General features: G+C 43.6%; 1 protein-coding gene across 1 annotated transcript in view; it reads left to right on the forward strand.

The window, feature by feature from the left end:
* Positions 1–22,497, forward strand: part of LOC106584045 (collagen alpha-1(XXIV) chain) — a 187,550-nt gene that overhangs the window by 93,406 nt on the left and 71,647 nt on the right. The window contains exons 20-25 of the mRNA XM_014168854.2: positions 8,982–9,035; positions 9,174–9,227; positions 10,175–10,219; positions 10,416–10,469; positions 14,167–14,211; positions 21,981–22,034. Of these exons, the coding sequence (XP_014024329.2) occupies positions 8,982–9,035; positions 9,174–9,227; positions 10,175–10,219; positions 10,416–10,469; positions 14,167–14,211; positions 21,981–22,034 (306 nt within the window). The remainder of the gene's footprint in view (positions 1–8,981; positions 9,036–9,173; positions 9,228–10,174; positions 10,220–10,415; positions 10,470–14,166; positions 14,212–21,980; positions 22,035–22,497) is intronic.

Genomic DNA, 22,497 nt, shown 5'->3' on the forward strand with positions numbered 1-22,497 from the left:
CCTATTACCTGTCAGAGATTAGATTGTTTCCAGTTCCAGTTTCAACTTTATTTTCCCAGAGGGAAATTAGTGGCAGGGATGAGACAGCAGAGATGGGACAGCAGAGATGGGACAGCAGAGATGGGACAGCAGAGATGGGACAGCAGAGATGGGACAGCAGAGATGGGACAGCAGAGATGGAACAGCAGAGATGAGACAGCAGAGATGAGACAAAGAAACGGCCCCTGCTCTATTACCTGTGTTCTGTCCAGAGATCAGGTTGTAAACAGATACACCGGGAATTTGTATTTATTTATTTCACCTTTATTTAACCAGGTAGGCTAGTTGAGAACAGGTTCTCATTTACAATTGCGACCTGGCCAAGATAAAGCAAAGCAGTTCGACACATACAACAACACAGAGTTACACATGGAGTAAAGCAAACATACAGTCAATAATACAGTAGAAAAATAAGTCTATATACAATGTGAGCAAATGATGTGAGATAAGGGAGGTAAAGGCAAAAAAGGCCATGGTGGCAAAGTAAATACAATATAGCAAGTAAAACACTGGAATGGTAGATTTGCAGTGGAAGAAAGTGCAAAGTAGAAATAGAAATAATGGGGTGCAAAGGAGCAAAATAAATAAATAAATAAATACAGTAGGGGAAGGGATAATTGTATGGGCTAAATTATAGGTGCAGTGATCTGTGAGCTGCTCTGACAGCTGGTGCTTAAAGCTAGTGAGGGAGATAAGTGTTTCCAGTTTCAGAGATTTTTGTAGTTCGTTCCAGTCATTGGCAGCAGAGAACTGGAAGGAGAGACGGCCAAAGGAGGAATTGGCTTTGGGGGTGACCAGAGAGATATACCTGCTGGAGCGCATGCTACAGGTGGGTGCTGCTATGGTGACCAGTGAGCGGAGATAAGGGGGGACTTTACCTAGCAGGGTCTTGTAGATGACCTGGAGCCAGTGGGTTTGGCGGCGAGTATGAAGCGAGGGCCAGCCAACGAGAGCGTACAGGTTGCAGTGGTGGGTAGTATATGGGGCTTTGGTGACAAAACGGATGACACTGTGATAGACTGCATCCAGTTTATTGAGTAGGGTTTTGGAGGCTATTTTGTAAATGACATCGCCGAAGTCGAGGATCGGTAGTATGGTCAGTTTTACGAGGGTATGTTTGGCAGCATGAGTGAAGGATTCTAGATTTAACTTTGCATTGGAGATGTTTGATGTGAGTCTGGAAGAAGAGCTTACAGTCTAACCAGACACCTAGGTATTTGTAGTTGTCCACATATTTTAAGTCAGAATCGTCCAGAGTAGTGATGCTGGACGGGCGGGCAGGTGCAGGCAGCGATTGGTTGAAGAGCATGCATTTAGTTTTACTTGTATTTAAGAGCAGTTGGAGGCCACGGAAGGAGAGTTGTATGGCATTGAAGCTCGTCTGGAGGGTTGTTAACACAGTGTCCAAAGAAGGGCCAGAAGTATACAGAATGGTGTCGTCTGCGTAGAGGTGGATCAGAGACTCGCCAGCAGCAAGAGCGACATCATTGATGTACACAGAGAAAAGAGTTGGCCCAAGAATTGAACCCTGTGGCACCCCCATAGAGACTACCAGAGGCCCGGACAACAGGCCGTCCGATTTGACACATTGAACTCTATCAGAGAAGTAGTTGGTGAACCAGGCGAGGCAATCATTTGAGAAACCAAGGCTATTGAGTCTGCCGATGAGGATGTGGTGATTGACAGAGTCGAAAGCCTTGGCCAGGTCAATGAATACGGCAGCACAGTATTGTTTCTTATCGATGGCGGTTACGATATCGTTTAGGACCTTGAGTATGGCTGAGGTGCACCCATGACCAGCTCTGAAACCAGATTGCATAGCGGAGAAGGTGCGGTGGGATTCGAAATGGTCGGTAATCTGTTTGTTGACTTGGCTTTCGAAGACCTTAGAAAGCCAGGGTAGGATAGATATAGGTCTGTAGCGGTTTGGGTCAAGAGTCCCCTCCTTTGAAGAGGGGGATGACCGCAGCTGCTTTCCAATCTTTTGGAATCTCAGACGACACGAAAGAGAGGTTGAACAGGCTAGTAATAGGAGTTGCAACAATTTCGGCAGATCATTTTAGAAAGAAAGGGTCCAGATTGTCTAGCCTGGCTGATTTGTAGGGGTCCAGATTTTGCAGCTCTTTCAGAACATCAGCTGACTGGATTTGGGAGAAGGAGAAATGGGGAAGGCTTGGGCGAGTAACTGTGGGGGGTGCAGTGCTGTTGACCGCGGTAGGGGTAGCCAGGTGGAAAGCATGGCCACCCGTAGAAAAATGCTTATTGAAAATTCTCAATTATAGTGGATTTATCAGAGGTGACAGAGTTTCCTATCCTCAGTGCAGTGGGCAGCTGGGAGGAGGTGTTCTTATTCTCCATGGACTTTACAATGTCCCAGAACTTTTTTGAGTTTGTGTTGCAGAAAGCAAATTTCTGCTTGAAAAATCTAGCCTTGGCTTTTCTAACTGCCTGTGTATATTGGTTTCTAACTTCCCTGAAAAGTTGCATATCACGGGGGCTGTTCGATGCTAATGCAGAACGCCACAGGATGTTTTTGTGTTGGTTAAGGGCAGTCAGGTCTGGAGAGAACCAAGGGCTATATCTGTTCCTGGTTCTAAATTTCTTGAATGGGGCATGCTTATTTAAGATGGTGAGGAAGGCATTTTAAAAAAATAACCAGGCATCCTCTACTGACGGGATGAGGTCAATATCCTTCCAGAATACCCGGGCCAGGTCGATTAGAAAGGCTTGCTCACTGAAATGTTTCAGGGAGCGTTTGACAGTGATGAGTGGAGGTCGTTTGACCGCTGACCCATTACGGATGCAGGCAATGAGGCAGTGATCGCTGAGATCTTGGTTGAAAACAGCAGAGGTGTATTTAGAGGGCAAGTTGGTTAGGATGATATCTATGAGTGTGCCCGTGTTTACGGCTTTGGGGTGGTACCTGGTAGGTTCATTGATAATTTGTGTGAGATTGAGGGCATCAAGCTTAGATTGTAGGATGTCTGGGGTGTTAAGCATGTCCCAGTTTAGGTCACCTAGCAGCACGAGCTCTGAAGACAGATGGGGGGCAATCAGTTCACATATCGTGTCCAGAGCACAGCTGGGGGCAGAGGGTGGTCTATAGCAGGTGGCAACAGTGAGAGACTTGTTTTTAGAGAGATGGATTTTTAAAAGTAGAAGTTCAAATTGTTTGGGTACAGACCTGGATAGTAGGACAGAACTCTGCAGGCTATCTCTGCAGTAGATTGCATCACCGCCCCCTTTGGCCGTTCTATCTTGTCTGAAAATGTTGTAGTTAGGGATGAAGATTTCAGAGTTTTTGGTGGACTTCTTAAGCCAGGATTCAGACACGGCTAAGACATCCGGGTTGCTAAAGCAGTGAATAAAACAAACTTAGGGAGGAGGCTTCTAATGTTAACATGCATGAAACCAAGGCTATTACGGTTACAGAAGTCATCAAAAGAGAGTGGCTGGGGAATAGAAGTGGAGCTAGGCACTGCAGGGCCTGGATTCACCTCTACATCACCAGAGGAACAGAGGAGGAGTAGGATAAGGGTACGGCTAAAAGCTATGAGAATTGGTCGTTAATGACGTCCAGAATAGAGAGTAAAAGGTGCAGGTTTCTGGGGGCGATAAAATAGCTTCAAGGTATAATGTACAGACCAAGGTATGGTAGGACGTGAATACATTGGAGATAAACACTAACCAGAACAGCAATGTACAAGGAATATTGACATTAAGGAGAGGCATGCTTAGCTGAGTGATCATAAATGTCCAAGTGAGATACAGACAGCTAGCCGGGCCATAGGTAGCAAGCTGGCAGAAGATGGAGGGAGGTCTGTTTTTAGCCACCACATGCGTTTCCATCTGTAGATTAGTGGGGTTCCGTGTGGTAGGGGGGACCAGTCCAATTGGCAAAATAGTTATAGTTATAGTGGCCCAAGAAAATTGTCCGATAGACCTATTAAGATAGCAGCCGATAAGACAGCTAACGATTAGCGGGCCGCAGATGGGCGTTCAGGTTACATCGCGACGGAGGGGCCAGTTGGATAACTCCCTCGGCAGATAACGTCGGTAGTCCAGTCGTGAAGGCCCGATGGGGCTCCGCATCGGCAGTAAAACGGGTCCGGATAGGTGATTGTAGCCCAGGAATGGCTGATGGAACTCTTCAGCTGGCTAGCTCCGGAATAATTGATGTTAGCTCCGGGACAAGACGTTAGCCAATAGTCACTCGGGTAGCAGCTAGCTAGCTGCAAGATCCAGGTGTAAATGTCCAGAGCCTGCGGTAGAAATCCGGGGATATGGAGAGAAAAATAGGTCCGGTAGGCTCTGGTCTGAGTCGCGCTGTACAAAACTGGCGATAGCTTTTCGAGCTAAGGGATAGCTGATGACCGCCAACCGTGGCTAGCTGAACTCCAACGTTAGCCAGTGAACTGGCCAGCCTCTGGCTAACCTCTGGCTAGCTTCTGTTGTGGATTTCAGATTTGAGGTAAATAATACATTTTTTTAAATTGGTGAGGCGGGAGAGTGTTTTGAGGTTGAGTTTTTAGAAAAAAATATATAAAAAGATATGCGAAGAAAAGATGTAAATATATACAGTATATACACGGGAAACGACAAGAGGAGGACAACGGACATCTGACTGCTATGCCATCTTGGAAAAAGAATGTGAAAATACAACGGTACAGGATGGAAGTAACTGATCCTCCAGTCCAAACACAAACATGACACTATAACTACACGAACACCATAAAACCCTACCAGCCCCACGTCTCTCTCTGTGTCTTTACTCTCTAATTAGACAGTGTGTAAAAGCAACTTGGGCACAGGTCCATATTAACTATAGTTATTGCCTGATAGATGCCAAAACAAAGGCACTATCACTATGGTTTCTCCCAGGTTGTGTCATACACAAAGATACTTACATAGATACACACACAGATAAGACAGTGTGTAGAAGCAATTGGCACAGGTCCAGTGTAGTGAATTTTTTTTTTATGACTGCTACATATCTACAGTACCAGTCAAAAGTTTGGAAACACCTACTCATTCAAGGGTTTTTCTTTATTTTTTACTATTTTCTACATTGTAGAATAATAGTGGAGACATAAAAACTATGAAAAAACATACAGAATCATGTAGTAACCAAAAAAGTGTTACACAAATCAAAATATATTTTATATTTGAGATTCTTCAAAGTAGCCACCCTTTGCCTTGATGACAGCTTTGAGCACTCTTGGCATTATCTCAACCACCTTCATGAGGTAGTCACCTGGAATGCATTTCAATTAACAGGTGTGCCTTGTTAAAAGTTAATTTGTGGAATTTCTTTCCTTCTTAATGCATTTCAGCAGATCAGTTGTGTTGTGACAAGGAAGGGGTGGTATACAGAAGATAGCCCTATTTGGTAAAAGACCAAGTCCATATTATGGCAAGAACAGTTCAAATAAGCAAAGAGAAACGACAATCCATCATTACTTTAAGACGTAAAGTTCAGTCATTCCAGAAAATCTTTGAGAGTTTCTTCAAGTGCAGTCGCAAAAAACATCAAGCGCTATGATGAAACTGGCTCTCATGAGGACCACCACAGGAAAGGAAGACCCAGAGTTACCTCTGCTGCAAAGGATATGTTCATTAGTTACCAGCCTCAGAAATTTCCACCCAAATAAATGCTTCACAGAGTTCAAGTAACAGACACATCTCAACATCAACTGTTCAGAGGAGACTGCATGAATCAGACCTTCACGGTCGAATTGCTGCAAAGAAATCACTACTAAAGGACACCAATAATAAGAAGAGACTTACTTAGGCCAAGAAACATGAGCATTGGACATTAGACCGGTAGAAATCTGTCCTTTGGTCTGATGAGTCCAAATTTGAGATTTTTGGTTTCAATCGCCATGTCTTTGTGAGACACAAAGAAGGTGAACAGATGATCTCCGCATGTGTGGTTCCCACCGTGAAGCATGGAGGAGGAGGTGTGATGGTGTGGGGGTCCTTTGCTGGTGACACTGTCAGTGATTTATTTAGAATTCAAGGCACACTTAACAAGGATGGCTACCACAGTATTCTGCAGTGATATGCCACCCAAGTTAAACATGTGCTCTTTATGACTGAATGTAAAAATGAGGTGAATTCAAACATTTAATACTTCTCAAAAGGCACTGAATTGGTGGAACAACCCATCTACTGTTTACATTTTCCCATCCCAAGAGGTTAAATAAAAGTAATGACTATGGTAAGTGCCTAAGTAACTGGGTTGACCGTAACAGGTTGGACGATTTCAACTTAAATCAGCTGTAAATCCCCTCGTGAAAGGGGGAATGGAAGCTTGTGTGCAACAGGGAGTGGCAATTGAATGCAAGCTTCACAAAAAATAAATAATCACTAACAGAATCCACCACAAAACACAAGTAAATGGCCAAAAAGTGTAGAACCAGCTCACCTACTTTTACACTGTCATTTGACTAGTAGATGTTCAATGTTTCTTCTGAAATAAATATTTAAAAAGGAATAGTTTCACCATATTAAAATGAGAGTTCAGTTCACTTAACGCGGGTTGGCATTTATTGGAATGGCTCATGTACTGGAGGCTACGCTGCAGGGTATTCACTAGCTGGCACAGCCACAAAGTCATAAAATCTCATTTTAAGCACAATCCTAACCTTAATCTTAACCACATGCTAACCTTATGCCTAACCCTAACCTTAAAGCGGCAATCAGCAGATCAAACAATAACAAAGTTAATTCCCTGGCTCTGTGTTGGTAAAAAGCTGAGGGATGAGGCTAGAGAAATGTAACTACTCTCAAATTAAATGACAGAGCTATGGATGCAAGGAATGACTATCCATGATATGAAAATAGTTTAAACCATATAGTGTTTGTTTCCATTGACTTTTTTGCAAACATTGGAGTAAAACAAGCTTATATTATGGTTTCTGATGGGGTACAGCAGTTGAATTGAGCTTATGAGGTAAGTTATATTCTTCAATAATCAATGGGTACATATCATTTATTTATGAGTCTATAAATGTATGTAGCAACTGCAGATTGACACTACTTTTTTTAATTTAACAAGGCAGGTCAGTGAAGAACAAAATCATATTTACAATGATGGCCTACCCCAGACCAATTGTGCGCTGCCCTATACGGACTCCAGATTACAGGCAGTTGTGATACAGCCCGGGATCAAACCAGGATCTGTAGTGACACTGCCAATGTCATGCCTTAGACCGCTGCATTTTTTTAACTAGGCACATCAGCTAAGAACAAATTCTTATTTACAATGACAGCCTACCCTGGCCAAACCCAGACAACGCTGGGCCAATTATGCACCACCCTTTTGGATTCCCAATCACAGCCAGATGTGATACATCCTGGATTTGATCCAGGGTCTATAGTGATGCCTCTTGTACTGAGATGCAGTGCCTTAGACCGCCGTGCCACTCGGGAGCCCTTTTGACTTGGCCCAGAGAGATTCATCCCAACAAACATCCACATGCTCAGGCAAACAGGGTTGACAGACATAAATGAATCACTAATCACATGAAATAAATAATCTTCAGAAATGACTTTGTCAAAACAACAAAATAACCAGGGCTTTACAATGATGGAAAAAACTTGGAGAAATGTTGGGGTTAAGTTACTTAAAATCTTTGTAGAAGTCACAGAGGGTGCATGGAGGGACAAATTATGAATTTTACACTGTAGCAAGTTTTTCTTTCATAGAAAAAAATCTGATTGATTAAATTCACCATGTGGTCTATATTAAAAGACACTTTATTTAATATAGGCTTTTAAAATTCAATATTGGTGCACAATTTCTACTTAACATTTGAAATGGGTGCGAAAGGCACTCATTTCGTGGAACGACCCAGATAAGCAAACAGATAAGACACGGTAGTGAACTTGGGGGACAGAGTCCAACCTGGGAGGACAGGATACACTCGCCAAGCCAACTGAACCATCTGAAAAATACATTTATAGCACTCCTTAAATCCATTACAGAAATAGATAAAGTAAGCTTTCCTTCATCCCTGTGTCACATTGCTTTTGATTTACTCTCAGTCTAGCATATCTAACAGATAGGAGATTAGGAGATCACCAGTAAAGGGAATAAACAGATCCTGTAATGTTCTTGATGTGTGCATGTCATGTGAAACACATGTTTTATCAAACTGAATCCAACAACGGCTCACTTTTCTTTATCGTCCATCGTAGAAACGTTAGAACTCCGCTTTATGGGTTGTTGTATTTCCACTGTGTGTTGCCTTGTCAAGATCAAAGAGCCCAGAAAGGTTCACTCCATTTAACCCTATTAAAATGCCACACCTGTAAATCTGATGGGTCTCCATCCATTACTCCCTCTCCCCCTCTCCTCCATCAACTCCCCCCACACCGCTCCAACCCCTCTACCACCCCTGTTTTAACTGAGCCAGCCATGCCGTACTGAGGCAGGTGTATCTGACAGTCTTCACCCTAACATCGCTCTCCATCACCCCCTTTACAGCATGTTCCGATAGTCAGGGCTTAACTGTCTTCTCTATAAATACGTATTTATCACTGTTGCCAACTGTGGCTTACAAAGGGGCAGTGTGCTCTCTGTTCTCATAATTGAGAATCCGTAAATAAAGTAGTCTATTTAAAAAATCCAAATGAATCCCTCTCTCATGACCCTTACCCTGCCACGAATGGCAATGCACGTGCATGTAGTCACGCTATGTGGAAATCCTACTCTCTCTTTCTGTACGCAGACATACAGAAATGAGGATGTTATAGAATGGAATATAAAGTAATTGTATACATGTAGGTGTGTTCCGGAGTTCAGGTGTGTTGTGCTAGATAAAGGTGTGGCGTCAAATTTACACGATCACATCAGTCATGTGACTAATGATGTCAGTCAAAGAACTAGGTGGTTCCTTTTAAACTCCTTTTTTTGTACTCTTGTCTTGTCTTCTCAGGGTTTTCCTGGAGACATCGGTGTGCCAGGTCCCAATGGCCCCCCTGGACCTAAGGTATATATATAAAAAAAGAGGCATGAACTGTTTTCACAACTCCACTCTATCCCAGAAAAAAAGACTTAATCCTCAGTGCATTTTTTTCCTCATGAGGGTTAATGTGTATGTTTTCACTAATATCCTGTTCTGTTTCAGGGTCTCCAAGGTGCCAGAGGGCCACAGAGACCACCAGGGCCAAAAGGAATAGAGGTAATAGATTTGTATTCTCCCTTTCGATCATCACTAAATAGATTACACTCAAAATACTGCACAGACACATCTAATCAAGCAGGTAGCAAGCCAGATCATTTGTGTAAAAGGAGTTCAATTAAGATAACGTGTTTGCATTGGATTATGAAACAGAACAGCGAGTTCATAGAGTCTGTTCATACTCAGCATTTGAACCTGCCACCAGTATTGAGGCACACGTTACTAGTTACAGGCTGTGCTGCCAGGCTCGGGTTGTGTGGAGTGGTCCCAGGGCATGTTCCACTGTACAGTATGATGTCATGATTCATCACAGGGTGCTAATAAAAACAAGGCAGGCCAAGCCCGGGAGTTTTCCAGGCAGTAGTGGAAAATAAGAACAGAATTCTTGGCAGTGTGTACAGCGTGTACAGTGTTAGTTTTGGCGTCCAAGTCAACTGTGGTACAGAGTTGGAAGGTCCCACGCTCTCTTTCTCTCTTTCCTGGCACAGAGTATTATTGTATAACCTGTAAGAAAATGCTGTGTAGTTCAATCACTATAGCATTGATGTAATTCACTTTCACTTAAACTGATCAGAGAAAATGCCTCAAAGCAGAACATGTTTCGTAGTGGAGACAGAAATCAGGTATGCTTAACATTGTATTTATCAAATGCTCCTTCGGGTAGTGAACATGGAGAGAAACATCCAGGTGACTTTGATAGAGGGAACACAATGATTGATGGTAGTACACACCCACCCACCCACACACACACACACACACACACGCTGTTGCATGATCTACAGTATGTGGCATGAACATTGGTAGATCTATGCACATGGGATGAGATGAGAAATTGGGATTGTTATTCAGCCAGTGTTACTGCCAGTGCCAAGTGATATTACCATATCTCCATATCCAGCTGTATGCAATGTATTGCACTGTGTTTAACAGTTTTACTGTGTTTTCAGGGTGATGAGGGGCCCCTTGGCCTTCCTGGCGGTCCTGGCCCCCCTGTAAGTGTCTCCAGCCTGCCATCCTATCACAATATAGATAAACCACTGTGCATGTTTTCCCATTGGCCCCAACCTCCACCCTTCTCCAGGTGTTTCACATGTATTAGTTATTGCACAGGAAGCAATATAGATGAGATGTGATTCTAAACAAGCATGAGTATCCTGTAATCAACAGTATTCGTTTTCATTTTCTCAGGGTAGACCTGGAAGGAAAGGCTACATTGGCGAATCTGGCCCAGAGGGACTGAAGGTAAGAAATGACTATCAGCTTGAATACCTCCCACCAGAGGAGGCTGGTGGGAGGCGCTATAGGAGGACGGGCTCATTGTTTTGGCTGGAATGGAATAAATGTAATGGAGTCAAACTTGTGGTTTCCATATGTTTTGATGTGTTTGATACCCATTCCATAATTCCATTCCAGCCATTACAATGAGTCTGTCCTCCTATAGCTCCTGCCATTAGCCCCCTCTGGTACATACAGTATTGGTCTGTTTAGACAAACCACCAGCCACCCAGACAACGTAATGTGAGTCGATCAAGTACATTTGCTGATATGGTCGAGTGTGTGTTTGTCTAACCATCTCTTTCCATTGGCCTTCCACACATGTTAAGTGTCTAATCGTGAGCTAGCTTTCCAGAATGACAACAGTAAGCCATAACCAGGTTGCCAGGAATCCTCCTTTTTTTATGAAAACACACTATCTAATCAACATGTCTTGGTTAAACGTTTTTTCTTTAAGTTAATGAAGGGTAAAATTCCAGACTTGAGTTTGAGTTGCACCCAATTTTGCCGTCAGAACAGCCTCAATTCGTCGGGGCATGGACTCTACAAGGTGTCGAAAGCTTACCAGAGGGATGCTGACCCACGTTGACTCCAATGCTTCCCAAAGTTGTGTCAAGTTGGCTGGATGTCCTTTGGGTGGTGGACCATTCTTGATACACACACAAACAAACTGTTAAGCGTGAAAAACCGAGCAGTGTTACAGTTCTTAACACACTCAAACCGGTGCGCCTGGAACCTACTACCATAACCCATTCAAAGGCACTTCAATCTTTTGTCTTGCCCATTCACCCTCTAAATGGCACAAATGCACAATCTATGTCTCAATTGTTTCAAGGCTTAAAAATCCTTCTTTAACCTGTCTCCCCCCCTCCATCTACACTGATTGAAGTGGATTTAATAGGTGACATCAATAAGGGATAATAGCTTTCACCTGGATAAACCACGGTCAGTCTATGTCGCGGTTCCTCATGTTTTGTACACACAAAACCACTGATCACGTCACACCATTCATTCCTATGTGAAGACTCAACAGTGCTTTGAAGCCAAATTAAGTCGGTGAAGTTGGCTTCTCATGGAGACATGACATGCACAGTTTGAGCTACTCCAGGAAGTTACGTTGCAGGCTAGCTCAGTGTTGTCCACTCTCATTGAGTAAACTGAGTTGAAGGCTGACCAGGGTACTGCAGGCTGCCATTAGCAACTAAATATCCTTTTAACTTCTTCTGTGTGCGATTCTCAAATAATCAGTTCAATGACATACTGTACATCTGGTATATTAGAAGCAATTATTGGCACTGTGATTTTCTTAAAAAAAATATATATATATATATATATATATATATATATATATATATACTGCTCAAAAAAATAAAGGGACCACTTAAACAACACAATGTAACTCCAAGTCAATCACACTTCTGTGAAATCAAACTGTCCACTTAGGAAGCAACACTGATTGACAATACATTTCACATGCTGTTGTGCAAATGGAATAGACAACAGGTGGAAATTATAGGCAATAAGCAAGACACCCCCAATAAAGGAGTGGTTGTGCAGGTGGAGACCACAGACCACTTCTCAGTTCCTATGCTTCCTGGCTGATGTTTTGGTCACTTTTGAATGCTGGCGGTGCTTTCACTCTAGTGGTAGCATGAGACGGAGTCTACAACCCACACAAGTGGCTCAGGTAGTGCAGCTCATCCAGGATGGCACATCAATGCGAGCTGTGGCAAGAAGGTTTGCTGTGTCTGTCAGCGTAGTGTCCAGAGCATGGAGGCGCTACCAGGAGACAGGCCAGTACATCAGGAGACGTAGAGGAGGCTGTAGGAGGGCAACAACCCAGCAGCAGGACCGCTACCTCCGCCTTTGTGCAAGGAGGAGCAGGAGGAGCACTGCCAGAGCCCTGCAAAATGACCTCCAGCAGGCCACAAATGTGCATGTGTCTGCTCAAACGGTCAGAAACAGACTCCATGAGGGTGGTATGAGGGCCCGACGTCCACAGGTGGGGGTTGTGCTTACAGCCCAACACCGTGCAGGACGTTTGGCATTTGCCATATAACACCAAGATTGGCAAATTCGCCACTGGCGCCCTGTGCTCTTCACAGATGAAAGCAGGTTCACACTGAGCACATGACAGACGTGACAGAGTCTGGAGACGCCGTGGAGAATGTTCTGCTGCCTGCAACATCCTCCAGCATGACCGGTTTGGCGGTGGGTCAGTCATGGTGTGGGGTGGCATTTCTTTGGGGGGCCGCACAGCCCTCCATGTGCTCGCCAGAGGTAGCCTGACTGCCATTAGGTACTGAGATGAGATCCTCAGACCCCTTGTGAGACCATATGCTGGTGCGGTTGGCACTGGGTTCCTCCTAATGCAAGACAATGCTAGACCTCATGTGGCTGGAGTGTGTCAGCAGTTCCTGCAAGAGGAAGGCATTGATGCTATGGACCGCACGTTCCCCAGACCTGAATCCAATTGAGCACATCTGGGACATCATGTCTAGCTCCATCCACCAACGCCACGTTGCACCACAGACTGTCCAGGAGTTGGCGGATGCTTTAGTCCAGGTCTGGAAGGAGATCCCTCAGGAGACCATCCGCCACCTCATCAGGAGCATGCCCAGGCATTGTAGGGAGGTCATACAGGCACGTGGAGGCCACACACACTACTGAGCCTCATTTTGACTTGTTTTAAGGACATTACATCAAAGTTGGATCAGCCTGTAGTGTGGTTTTCCACTTTAATTTTGAGTGTGACTCCAAATCCAGACCTCCATGCGTTGATAAATTGGATTTCCATTGATTATTTCTGTGTGATTTTGTTGTCAGCACATTCAAATATGTAAAGAAAAAAAGTATTTAATAAGATTATTTCTTTCATTCAGATCTAGGATGCGTTGTTTAAGTGTTCCCTTTATTTTTTTGAGCAGTGTGTATATATATATATGATGATTGACCACGAAGTTTGCCATTTTTCCATTCACTATAATGGGGGAATCCTGTTTTCTACTAACAATGCCTGCAGTACTGATATCAGCCTTGAACTTCCGGGGCTACAATGAAAGGAGCAGTCGGTTTCCCCTGCACAATGCCTTGTGCCATCGTCTTCACTGCGACACAATGTAGCAGAGGTTTATCAGTAGGAATTCCCCTTTAGTGTTTTCCTCAAAATGCCATGCAGTAAGTCAGAGTCTCTGTATTGGGTACTTGGGTTAGTTGGTTGTCTAATAGATGTGTTGCACCTCATTATTAAGAAGGAATTCTCCCTGGGCTGTCATTAGAGCATTTTTACATTTACATTTTAGTCATTTAGCAGACGCTCTTATCCAGAGCGACTTACAGTAGTGAATGCATACATTTCATAATTTTTTTTCTCCGTACTGGTCCCCTGCGGGAATCAAACCCACAACCCTGGCATTGCAAACACCGTTGCAAACACCATGCTCTACCAACTGAGCCACACGGGACCCCAGAGCATAATGGCAACCCACAGGAGTGAAAGAAACAGAAACAGAGGAAATCAAGAGCATCTCCATGTGTGCTTTAATCATTTGTTTATTAACCCTGTGCAAGCTGTTGATCATGTGGAAGTGCAACCAACGGCTGGATCTTAATGCACACAGAAAGCTAGCTGACTAATGTTCTGTTTTGATGTTCTGGTTTTCAGGGGGAGACGGGGGAACTTGGCGGCCTTGGAAAAAATGGACCGCAAGTGAGTCTGGTGTTTTGAGCTGACAGTGCACACATGAAAAAACAGCAGAGCTAGCGGCAAGATGAGATACTTCCAATTCGTTAATGTACAGCAATTGGAATAAGTACTTAAGCCACTACTTCCTGCCGAGAACATGAAGGTTTTCATTATGTTTTTCCCTATCCCCATAGTATATGAAGAACGTTGATGTAGAGTGGTTGGTTGGTTGGCTTTCGTTAGTCTGAGTGCAGTGATGGAGATGTAAGGGTCCTTAAGGGGATTTGTAGGGTAGGGAGATGGAGGAAGGAGGAGTGAAAGGATAGAGGAGGAGGTGATGGAGGTAGTGGAAGAGAAGGCAGGGAGGAAGAGGTCGAGGATGAGGGGTAGGGAGGCGGAGGATAAATAGAGAAGAGTAGGAGGCAGGAGCATAGAGGAAGCTACATTAGTATTGTTGATGTCTTGCTGTTATCCTTCTGACCTACAGTTCATGTAGTCCTAGAGAGGAATTTGCTCCATGCATAAAATGAGTGTGTTTCTATCCAGACATTGGCAGAGCACCACTGTAGAGTATAAGGAGCTCCAGTGAGGGATGTTCTGTGGAAGTGACCTCATTTTGGACTTGCGTTCTTTTGTTTGTGCGAGACCCAATTGTATGGGGAGTAAAAATGTCTCGTCAAGGAAACTAACTGCATAACTGGAATCGTGTTGTTGCCCTTAGCAACATACACAAACTGTACATGTATACAGTACAAATGCGCTACAAAACAAAAAGAATGACTATCCAGATGTTTGGCCAGTGTCTGAATCAATCTATGATAATCAATCTTCATTCATCAGTAACAAGTATTTTTAATGGCTCCAGCACTAATGGAACAAAAACATCAGTGGCCCAACTAGTTTTTAAAATATCTGTGGAATAATACAATCACTTTGGATTGGTCTAATTAACTGCAAAACTGCAATGTTTCAAAAGTCTGCCTTTGTTGTTTTATGGTCCTGATAGTCTTCTGATACTCAATACAAACACAGCAACATGTTTTCCTATGCAAGAAATCCACACACAAGCCTCGCTTACATCTCATATCTTAATGCATTATGCCTCTCTGTGTTCATCGGGCCCCGTAATGCTTATATTTGCAGTATGTGCGTTGTGGAACCCACTGCCACCAAACACGCCTTGTGTGTGTCTGATTGTATGCATCCCAAATGACACCCTATTCCCTACATAGTACACTACATTTGACCAGAGCCCTGATCAAAAGTTGTGCACTATGTAGGAAATAGGGTGCCATTTGGGACATAATCTTTTTTTGTTGCATAGAAGAGCAAATATCAGAGGTCTTAAACCACCCACCACAGACTGTTGCTAGCGAGCTAGGGCCCTTTGAAGCCAAGGAGCCTCAGGCTCCATGTAAAAAAAAATATCTGCTGGGAAAACACATGGAGGCTCTAATGAAGGCCATTACATCACTTTCCAAATAAATATCATCTGGAAGGTCTGAGAGAGACTGTCGACAGGTTGGCTAGCTGCTGGTTAGCCCTGGGTCAGCATATTCCTGGGCTGTTTGTGATTGTGTTCACTAAGGCTTCATTGTGTCACCCTGAGAGCCCTTACAGCAACATGTTGCCCATAAACTGTTTGAACCGATCATTTATTGGGAGTTTGTAGGAGGTGCTGTATTTTGGGCCATTTCAGGGTGACCCCCCAATCAAATCACAGTAATAAAAAAAATGAAATGCCTCTGAATTTAATTACTGCCGAAGGAATTGACAGATCCGTGGCTTGCTTTGAAACATGTTTTTAATGCTGTCTTTCCAGTACACTCACACATGAGACTAGTAGCACTTGACAACAGAGAATGTCTTCGTTCTCTTCTACAGTACCTACAAAGGTCATTTCAGTCTCTCTCCTTGGCTGCTGCTCTGCTCTACTTATAACCTTCACTGTGACACACATCTGAACCCAGGGCTAAGAAAGCAGACAGACACACACACCTGAGAAAGCAGATCGCTGCAGACTGAGCTCGAAAACTGAAGCCCCTATCTGAAGAGGCCCTGTCATAGAGAGAAAGCCCTTGAACCAGTTTCCTACTGTTAAATGATACAGGATACTAGTCTTGGGGGTTATCCAGATTGTCATACCTTCATACCGACCTTGTGCCATACCGGGATATTCGGTAATGCAGGCACTGAACACAAGGGGCATTATTTTCTAACCCCACTACCTCTGTAATCCGAATGTTAGCGATGCTAACAAGTACATGTCAAATCCCATAGAGAATACTAAGCAAATGCTAAACAGTCTCTGACTAAAACTATTTTAAGGAAAGACATCCCAGCTCATAAAGGTATACAAGTAACGAAAAAATGCTACTCACAGTTTGCGGCAAAAACTGTAAGACTGGCCAATAGCTACTACCCCCAGACCATCAGGCTGCTGAATAGCCACCACTAGTCAGCTACCTGCTTCCCCCCCAGGTGAAATGGAGCTGTGAAATGAAGATAGTGTTCTTCTTTTCACCTATCTTCTTTATCTCCTAACGTATTGCAGAAGTTGACTGATGGTATTTACGTAAAAAAAGTACCAACAAATATTAATGTCTTAAAAAACTTACAAGAAATAATTTCAATGGTATTGGAATATACGGTATACCGCCATGTTGTCCCAATTCATGCCTCAATTAAGGGATTTTGTATGGATCTGGAAACACTAGTGTTCCCATGCTTCCCAAGGCTGCCTGCCTTTGCCTTCACTCACAGACACTACAGTACAAATCAGTTGCCTGCATGCCTGGGGCTATGCTGGGACTTATTCCTTACAGTAGAGATGTGTTCTGCGGTTGCCTACTGTGTTTTCACAAGTTAGTTTGTTGTTTAATTAATACATTAGAACAGACAGGAATGTACATACTAGCTATCTGGTTTGCACCCACTCTTATCACAACAGCTGTGGATGATTAAGACTCCGATCCACACACAGAAACAGAGACTCTCAACTGTCACACACAGGAGTGTTCAGAGGACCCAGTGTACTGTACAGCACTGCAGTGTCTGTCTGCGTGCGTCTTTCACACCTCTGGCCATATTGCCCCAGCCCCAGTGGCCTCTCTGTTTAGCAACTGCCAGACGGCATTGGCTTTACATTTTCCAGGAAAATCTCCCTTCTTCCTCCCCCTTTTTTCCTCCCATCCTATTTTCCCACTTCCTTCAATCGCATCAACAACTAATGGAGTCCAGAAGTGTGGTCACAATTCTGGCTCTGTGTATGGCTCTGTCTGTCCCGATCCCCGCTCTATACATCCCTCTTCTCAGACTCAGACTGGAGTTCTACAGACTACATCTAACCTGCCACAGATGTGTCCTGTCTCTGTCAAACACACCACATATTGAGGAACTAAGACTTGATGGGGGAAAGATGGAAAATACATTTTGAAAAAGACAAGAAATATAGCCACAAAAAACACACGTCGAAGTAACAGTACGTCTCTTGTGCAACAATGAAATATTGGTCATGCGTATTTGCCTCACACATAGTAAGACAACAGTGACCACACTGGGTTTAGTGGTTGGCCAGACTGGGGACGTTTTCACCAGCCTCCCAGGATGCACTGGAGGCAGGAGACGCTGCTCCTCTCGTATCCTATCCACTCCTCTCCTCTCCGTCGACACTGGCGCTGGGCCAAACCTCAGCCCTTTATCCAGCCCTTCATTCTCATTTTTACATTAGCGTGCATTCTCTTTGTTAGCCAGCGTTTTAGGCGAAGGTCAGTAGGATGTTACATCACTCTTCTAGTGAGAGTAGAACTGCTGCTGTAGGCCTACTACAAAGGACTGGGTGGCAGAACACAGTATAGAATCAAATCACTTTTGATGTGCCGAATGCAACAGGTGTAGACCTTACCGTGAAATGCTTACTTACAAGTCCTTAACCAACAATGCAGTTCAAGAAGTTAAGAACATATTTACTAAATAAACTAAAGTAAAACATTTAAAGTAAAACATTTAAAGTTACACAATAAAATAACAACAGGGGTTACCTACCGAGTCAATGTGCGGGGGTACAGGTTAGTCGAGGTAATTTGTACATGTAGGTAGGGGTAAAGTGACTATGCAAGATAATACACAGCGAGTAGCAGCAGTGTAAAAACAGATGGGAGGGGTGTCAATGTAAATAGTCCAGGTGGCCATTTGATTAGCTGTTAAGCAGTCTTATAGCTTGGGGGTAGAAGCTGTTAAGGAGCCTTTTGGACCTAGACTTGGTGCTCCGGTACCGTTTGCCGTGCAGTAGCAGAGAGTACAGTCTATGACTTGGGTGACTGGAGTCTTTGACAATTTTTTGGGCCTTCCTCAGACACCGCCCCGAGTATATAGGTCCTGGATCGCAGGAAACTTGACCCCAGTGATGTACTGGGCCGTGTGCATTACCCGCTGTAGCGCCTTGCCATACCAGGGGTACGCGCAATGCCGTCAGGGGTACGCCAAATAAAAATGTGATTCACGTAAAGAATAATTATAATAATTGTCTTCACATTTTCAAACAGTCAATTTAGTAAAACCCGCATCCATAGAGATACATACCAGCTCTACTGGTAGTACTGCTACTACCAGCAGTACTACACCTCCACCTGTCAACGACACAAGTTGTTCTGCTTCCACGAGCACATCCAATGCTAGCATCAGTAATTCTACATTTGTTGTTAGCCTAGCTAGCATGGACACTGACAGTTGTGAATCTGATGCAGCCTGGGAAAGCAACGAACAACAGACAGGGACGTTGGACCATCGAAGAGGCACAAATATAATGAGAACTACATTCATTTGGGGTTCACTTACACTGGGAGTAGTGCCTTTCCTCAGTCACAGTGTGTTATATGTGTAAAAGATCTATCTCACAACTCGATGAAACCTTCACTCTTGCACAGACATTTAGAAACAAAACAAGCCAATTTGAAAAATAAGCCACTGGAGTTTTTTGAGTGAGAATTAAGGATACCTTTTGAGTAGGTAGACATGTATAAAATCAACAGATAACATTAATAAGAAAGGGCTAGAAGTGTCTTATATGGTGAGCTACCGAGTGGCTAGGACGGGCAAGCCCTATACCATTGTGGAGGACTTAATTATTCCTGGTGCCGCGGATATGGCTGGGACAATGCTGGGGGAAAAGGCCAGAAAAACTATACAGACAATGACTTCATCAAACAACACTGTTTCACGATGCATCAGTGACATGGCAAGAGATGTTTTGAAACAATTACTGCTTCGCATACGAGCCAGTGAATTCTATGGGTTACAGCTGGATGAGTCAACAGACGTGGCGGGCCTGGCACAGCTCCTGGTATACAATTGAAGTCGGAAGTTTACATACACTTAAGTTGGAGTCATTAAAACTCGTTTTTCAACCACTCCACATTTCTTGTTAACAAACTATAGTTTTGGCCAGCGTTTTAGGACATCTACATTGTGCATGACACAAGTAATTTTTCCAACAATTGTTTACAGACAGATTATTTCACTTATAATTCACTGTATCACAATTCCAGTGGGTCAGAAGTTTACATACACCAGTTGACTGTGCCTTTAAGCAGCTTGGAAAATTCCAGAAAATTATGTCATGGCTTTAGAAGCTTCTGATAGGCTAATTGACATCATTTGAGTCAGTTGGAGGTGTACCTGTGGATGTATTTCAAGGCCTACCTTCAAACTCAGTGCATCTTTGGTTGACATCATGGGAAAATCAAAATAAATCAGCCAAGACCTCAGAAAAGATTTGTTGCAGACCTCCACAAGTCTGGTTCATCCTTGGGAACAATTTCCAAACGCCTGAAGGTACCACGTTCATCTGTATAAACAATAGTACGCAAGTATAAACACCATGGGACCACACAGCCGTCATACCGCTCCGGAAGGAGATGCATTTTGTCTCCAAGAGATTAACATAATTTGGTACGAAAAGTGCAAATCAATCCCAGAACAACAGCAACGGACCTTGTGAAGATGCTGGAGGAAACAGGTACAAAAGTATCTATATCCACAGTAAAACGAGTCCTATATCGACATATCCTGAAAGGCCGCTCAGCAAGGAAGAATCCACTTCTCCAAAACCACCATAAAAAAGCCAGACTACGGTTTGCAACTGCACATGGGGACAAAGATCGTACTTTTTGGAGAAATGTCCTCTGGTCTGATGAAACAAAAATAGAACTGTTTGGCCATAATGACCATCGTTATGTTTGGAGGAAAAGGGGGGAGCTTGCAAGCCGAAGAACACCATCCCAACCGTGAAGCACGGGGGTGGCAGCATTATGTTGTGGGGGTGCTTTGCTGCAGGAGGAACTGGTGCACTTCACAAAATAGATGGCATCATGAGGTAAGAAAATGATGTGGATATATTGAAGCAACATCTCAAGACATCATTCAGGAAGTTGAAGTTTGGTCGCAAATGGGTCTTCCAAATTGACAATGACAAGCATACTTCCAAAGTTGTGGCAAAATGGCTTAAGGACAACAAAGTCAAGGTATTGGAGTGGCCATCACAAAGCCCTGACCTCAATCCTATAGAAAATTTGTGGGCAGAACTGAAAAAGTGTGTGTGAGCAAGGAGGCCTACAAACCTGACTCAGTTACACCAGCTCTGTCAGGAGGAATGGGCCAAAATTCACCCAACTTTTTGTGGGAAGCTTGTGGAAGGCTTCCCGAAATGTTTGACCCAAGTTAAACAATTTGAAGGCAATGCTACCAAATACTAATTGAGTGTATGTAAACTTCTGACCCACTGGGAATGTGATGAAGTAAATAAAAGCTGAAATAAATCATTCTCTCTACTATTATTCTGACATTTCACATTCTTAAAAGAAAGTGGTGATCCTAACTGACCTAAGACAGGCGATTTGTACTAGGATTAAATGTCAGGAATTGTGGAAAATTGGGTTTAAATGTATTTGGCTAAGGTGTGTGTAAACTTCCGACTTCAACTGTATATAGTGTACGTGGTATATTATTGCGGGAGAATATTGCGTTAACGGGCCTAAGATCACCATGCTCAATGCCATGTGTCAGCTGGAGTGGTGTAAAGCTCGCTGCCATTGGACTCTGGAGCAGTGGAAACGCTTTCTCTGGAGTGATAAATCACTCTTCACCATCTGTCAGTCTGACGGATGAATCTGGATTTGGCAGATGTCAGGAGAATGCCACCTGCCTGAATACATAGTGCCAACTGTAAACTTTTGTGGAGGAAAAATAATGGTCTGGGGCTACATCATACAATGGCATTCTAGACAATTCTGTGCTTCCAACTGTGTGGCAACAGTTTGGAATTAGATTTTTCGATGAGCAGGTGTCCATATACTTTTGGTCACATAGTGTATATGCCTCTCATTTCTTTATCTACAGCAGTGTGTAGCCTAGGAATATGGCTTGTGAATACTGTGAAAGGAATGTCTGTTTTTATTGCCTTGTTCATACAACCCCAAATTAGCATTTGACATGATTTGCATTGCCTCATTACTTTTTAGCAACATAAAACATTGCATGTACTAATTAATTACAACTGTTGACTTTAATGTGCTCAAATTTCATTGAGGGATTTCCCCTGGTTCCTTAATTGTAATTTCCTTTTACAAGCATGTGATTGCAGTGCTTTCCCCATCCTTACATCACCATTACATAGTTATCTATGACCTCTATGAAGATACTGATGGGTGGGGATCATGTCTCCTCTAATAGACATACTTTACCCGGATGTTTGTATACTATTGATCTCTCTCTCTCTCTCCCTCTCTCCTTTGCAGGGTCCAGCGGGCCTGATCGGGATGTCAGGGGGAGTAGGAGAAGCTGGTGAAAAGGTAGCATGTTTTTTTTAGGGCCATTAGGCTGTCAAAGTAGACTTAGACGTCTACAACAATAATATCACAAACATCACCCAGCCATTGCTGTGTTCCTACTGTCTAGATTTCAACCTTCCCAAGTTCTCTCATGTCACTCCGCACACTCCACTGGCTTCCAGCCGAAGCTCGTATCCACTACAAGACCATGGTGCTTACCTACGGAACAGAAAGAGGAACTGCCCCCCCCCCCCCCCACCCCCACCTTCAGGCTATGTTCAAACCCTACACCCCAACCCGAGCCACCTCTAGTCTCTTGGCAAAGAGAAAATAGATAAATAACCTGGACTGGCACTTGCACTTAACCCCCCCCCCCTTTCTAGTTCCGACTCTACTGATAGCTACTTTATTTCAGTAGCTACCTAGCTATTTTAAGATGAATGCACTAACTGTAAATCACTCTGGATTAGAGCGTCTGCTAAAT

This window comes from Salmo salar, chromosome ssa23, assembly GCF_905237065.1.
Source record: "Salmo salar chromosome ssa23, Ssal_v3.1, whole genome shotgun sequence".
NCBI classification, from domain to species: domain Eukaryota; kingdom Metazoa; phylum Chordata; class Actinopteri; order Salmoniformes; family Salmonidae; genus Salmo; species Salmo salar.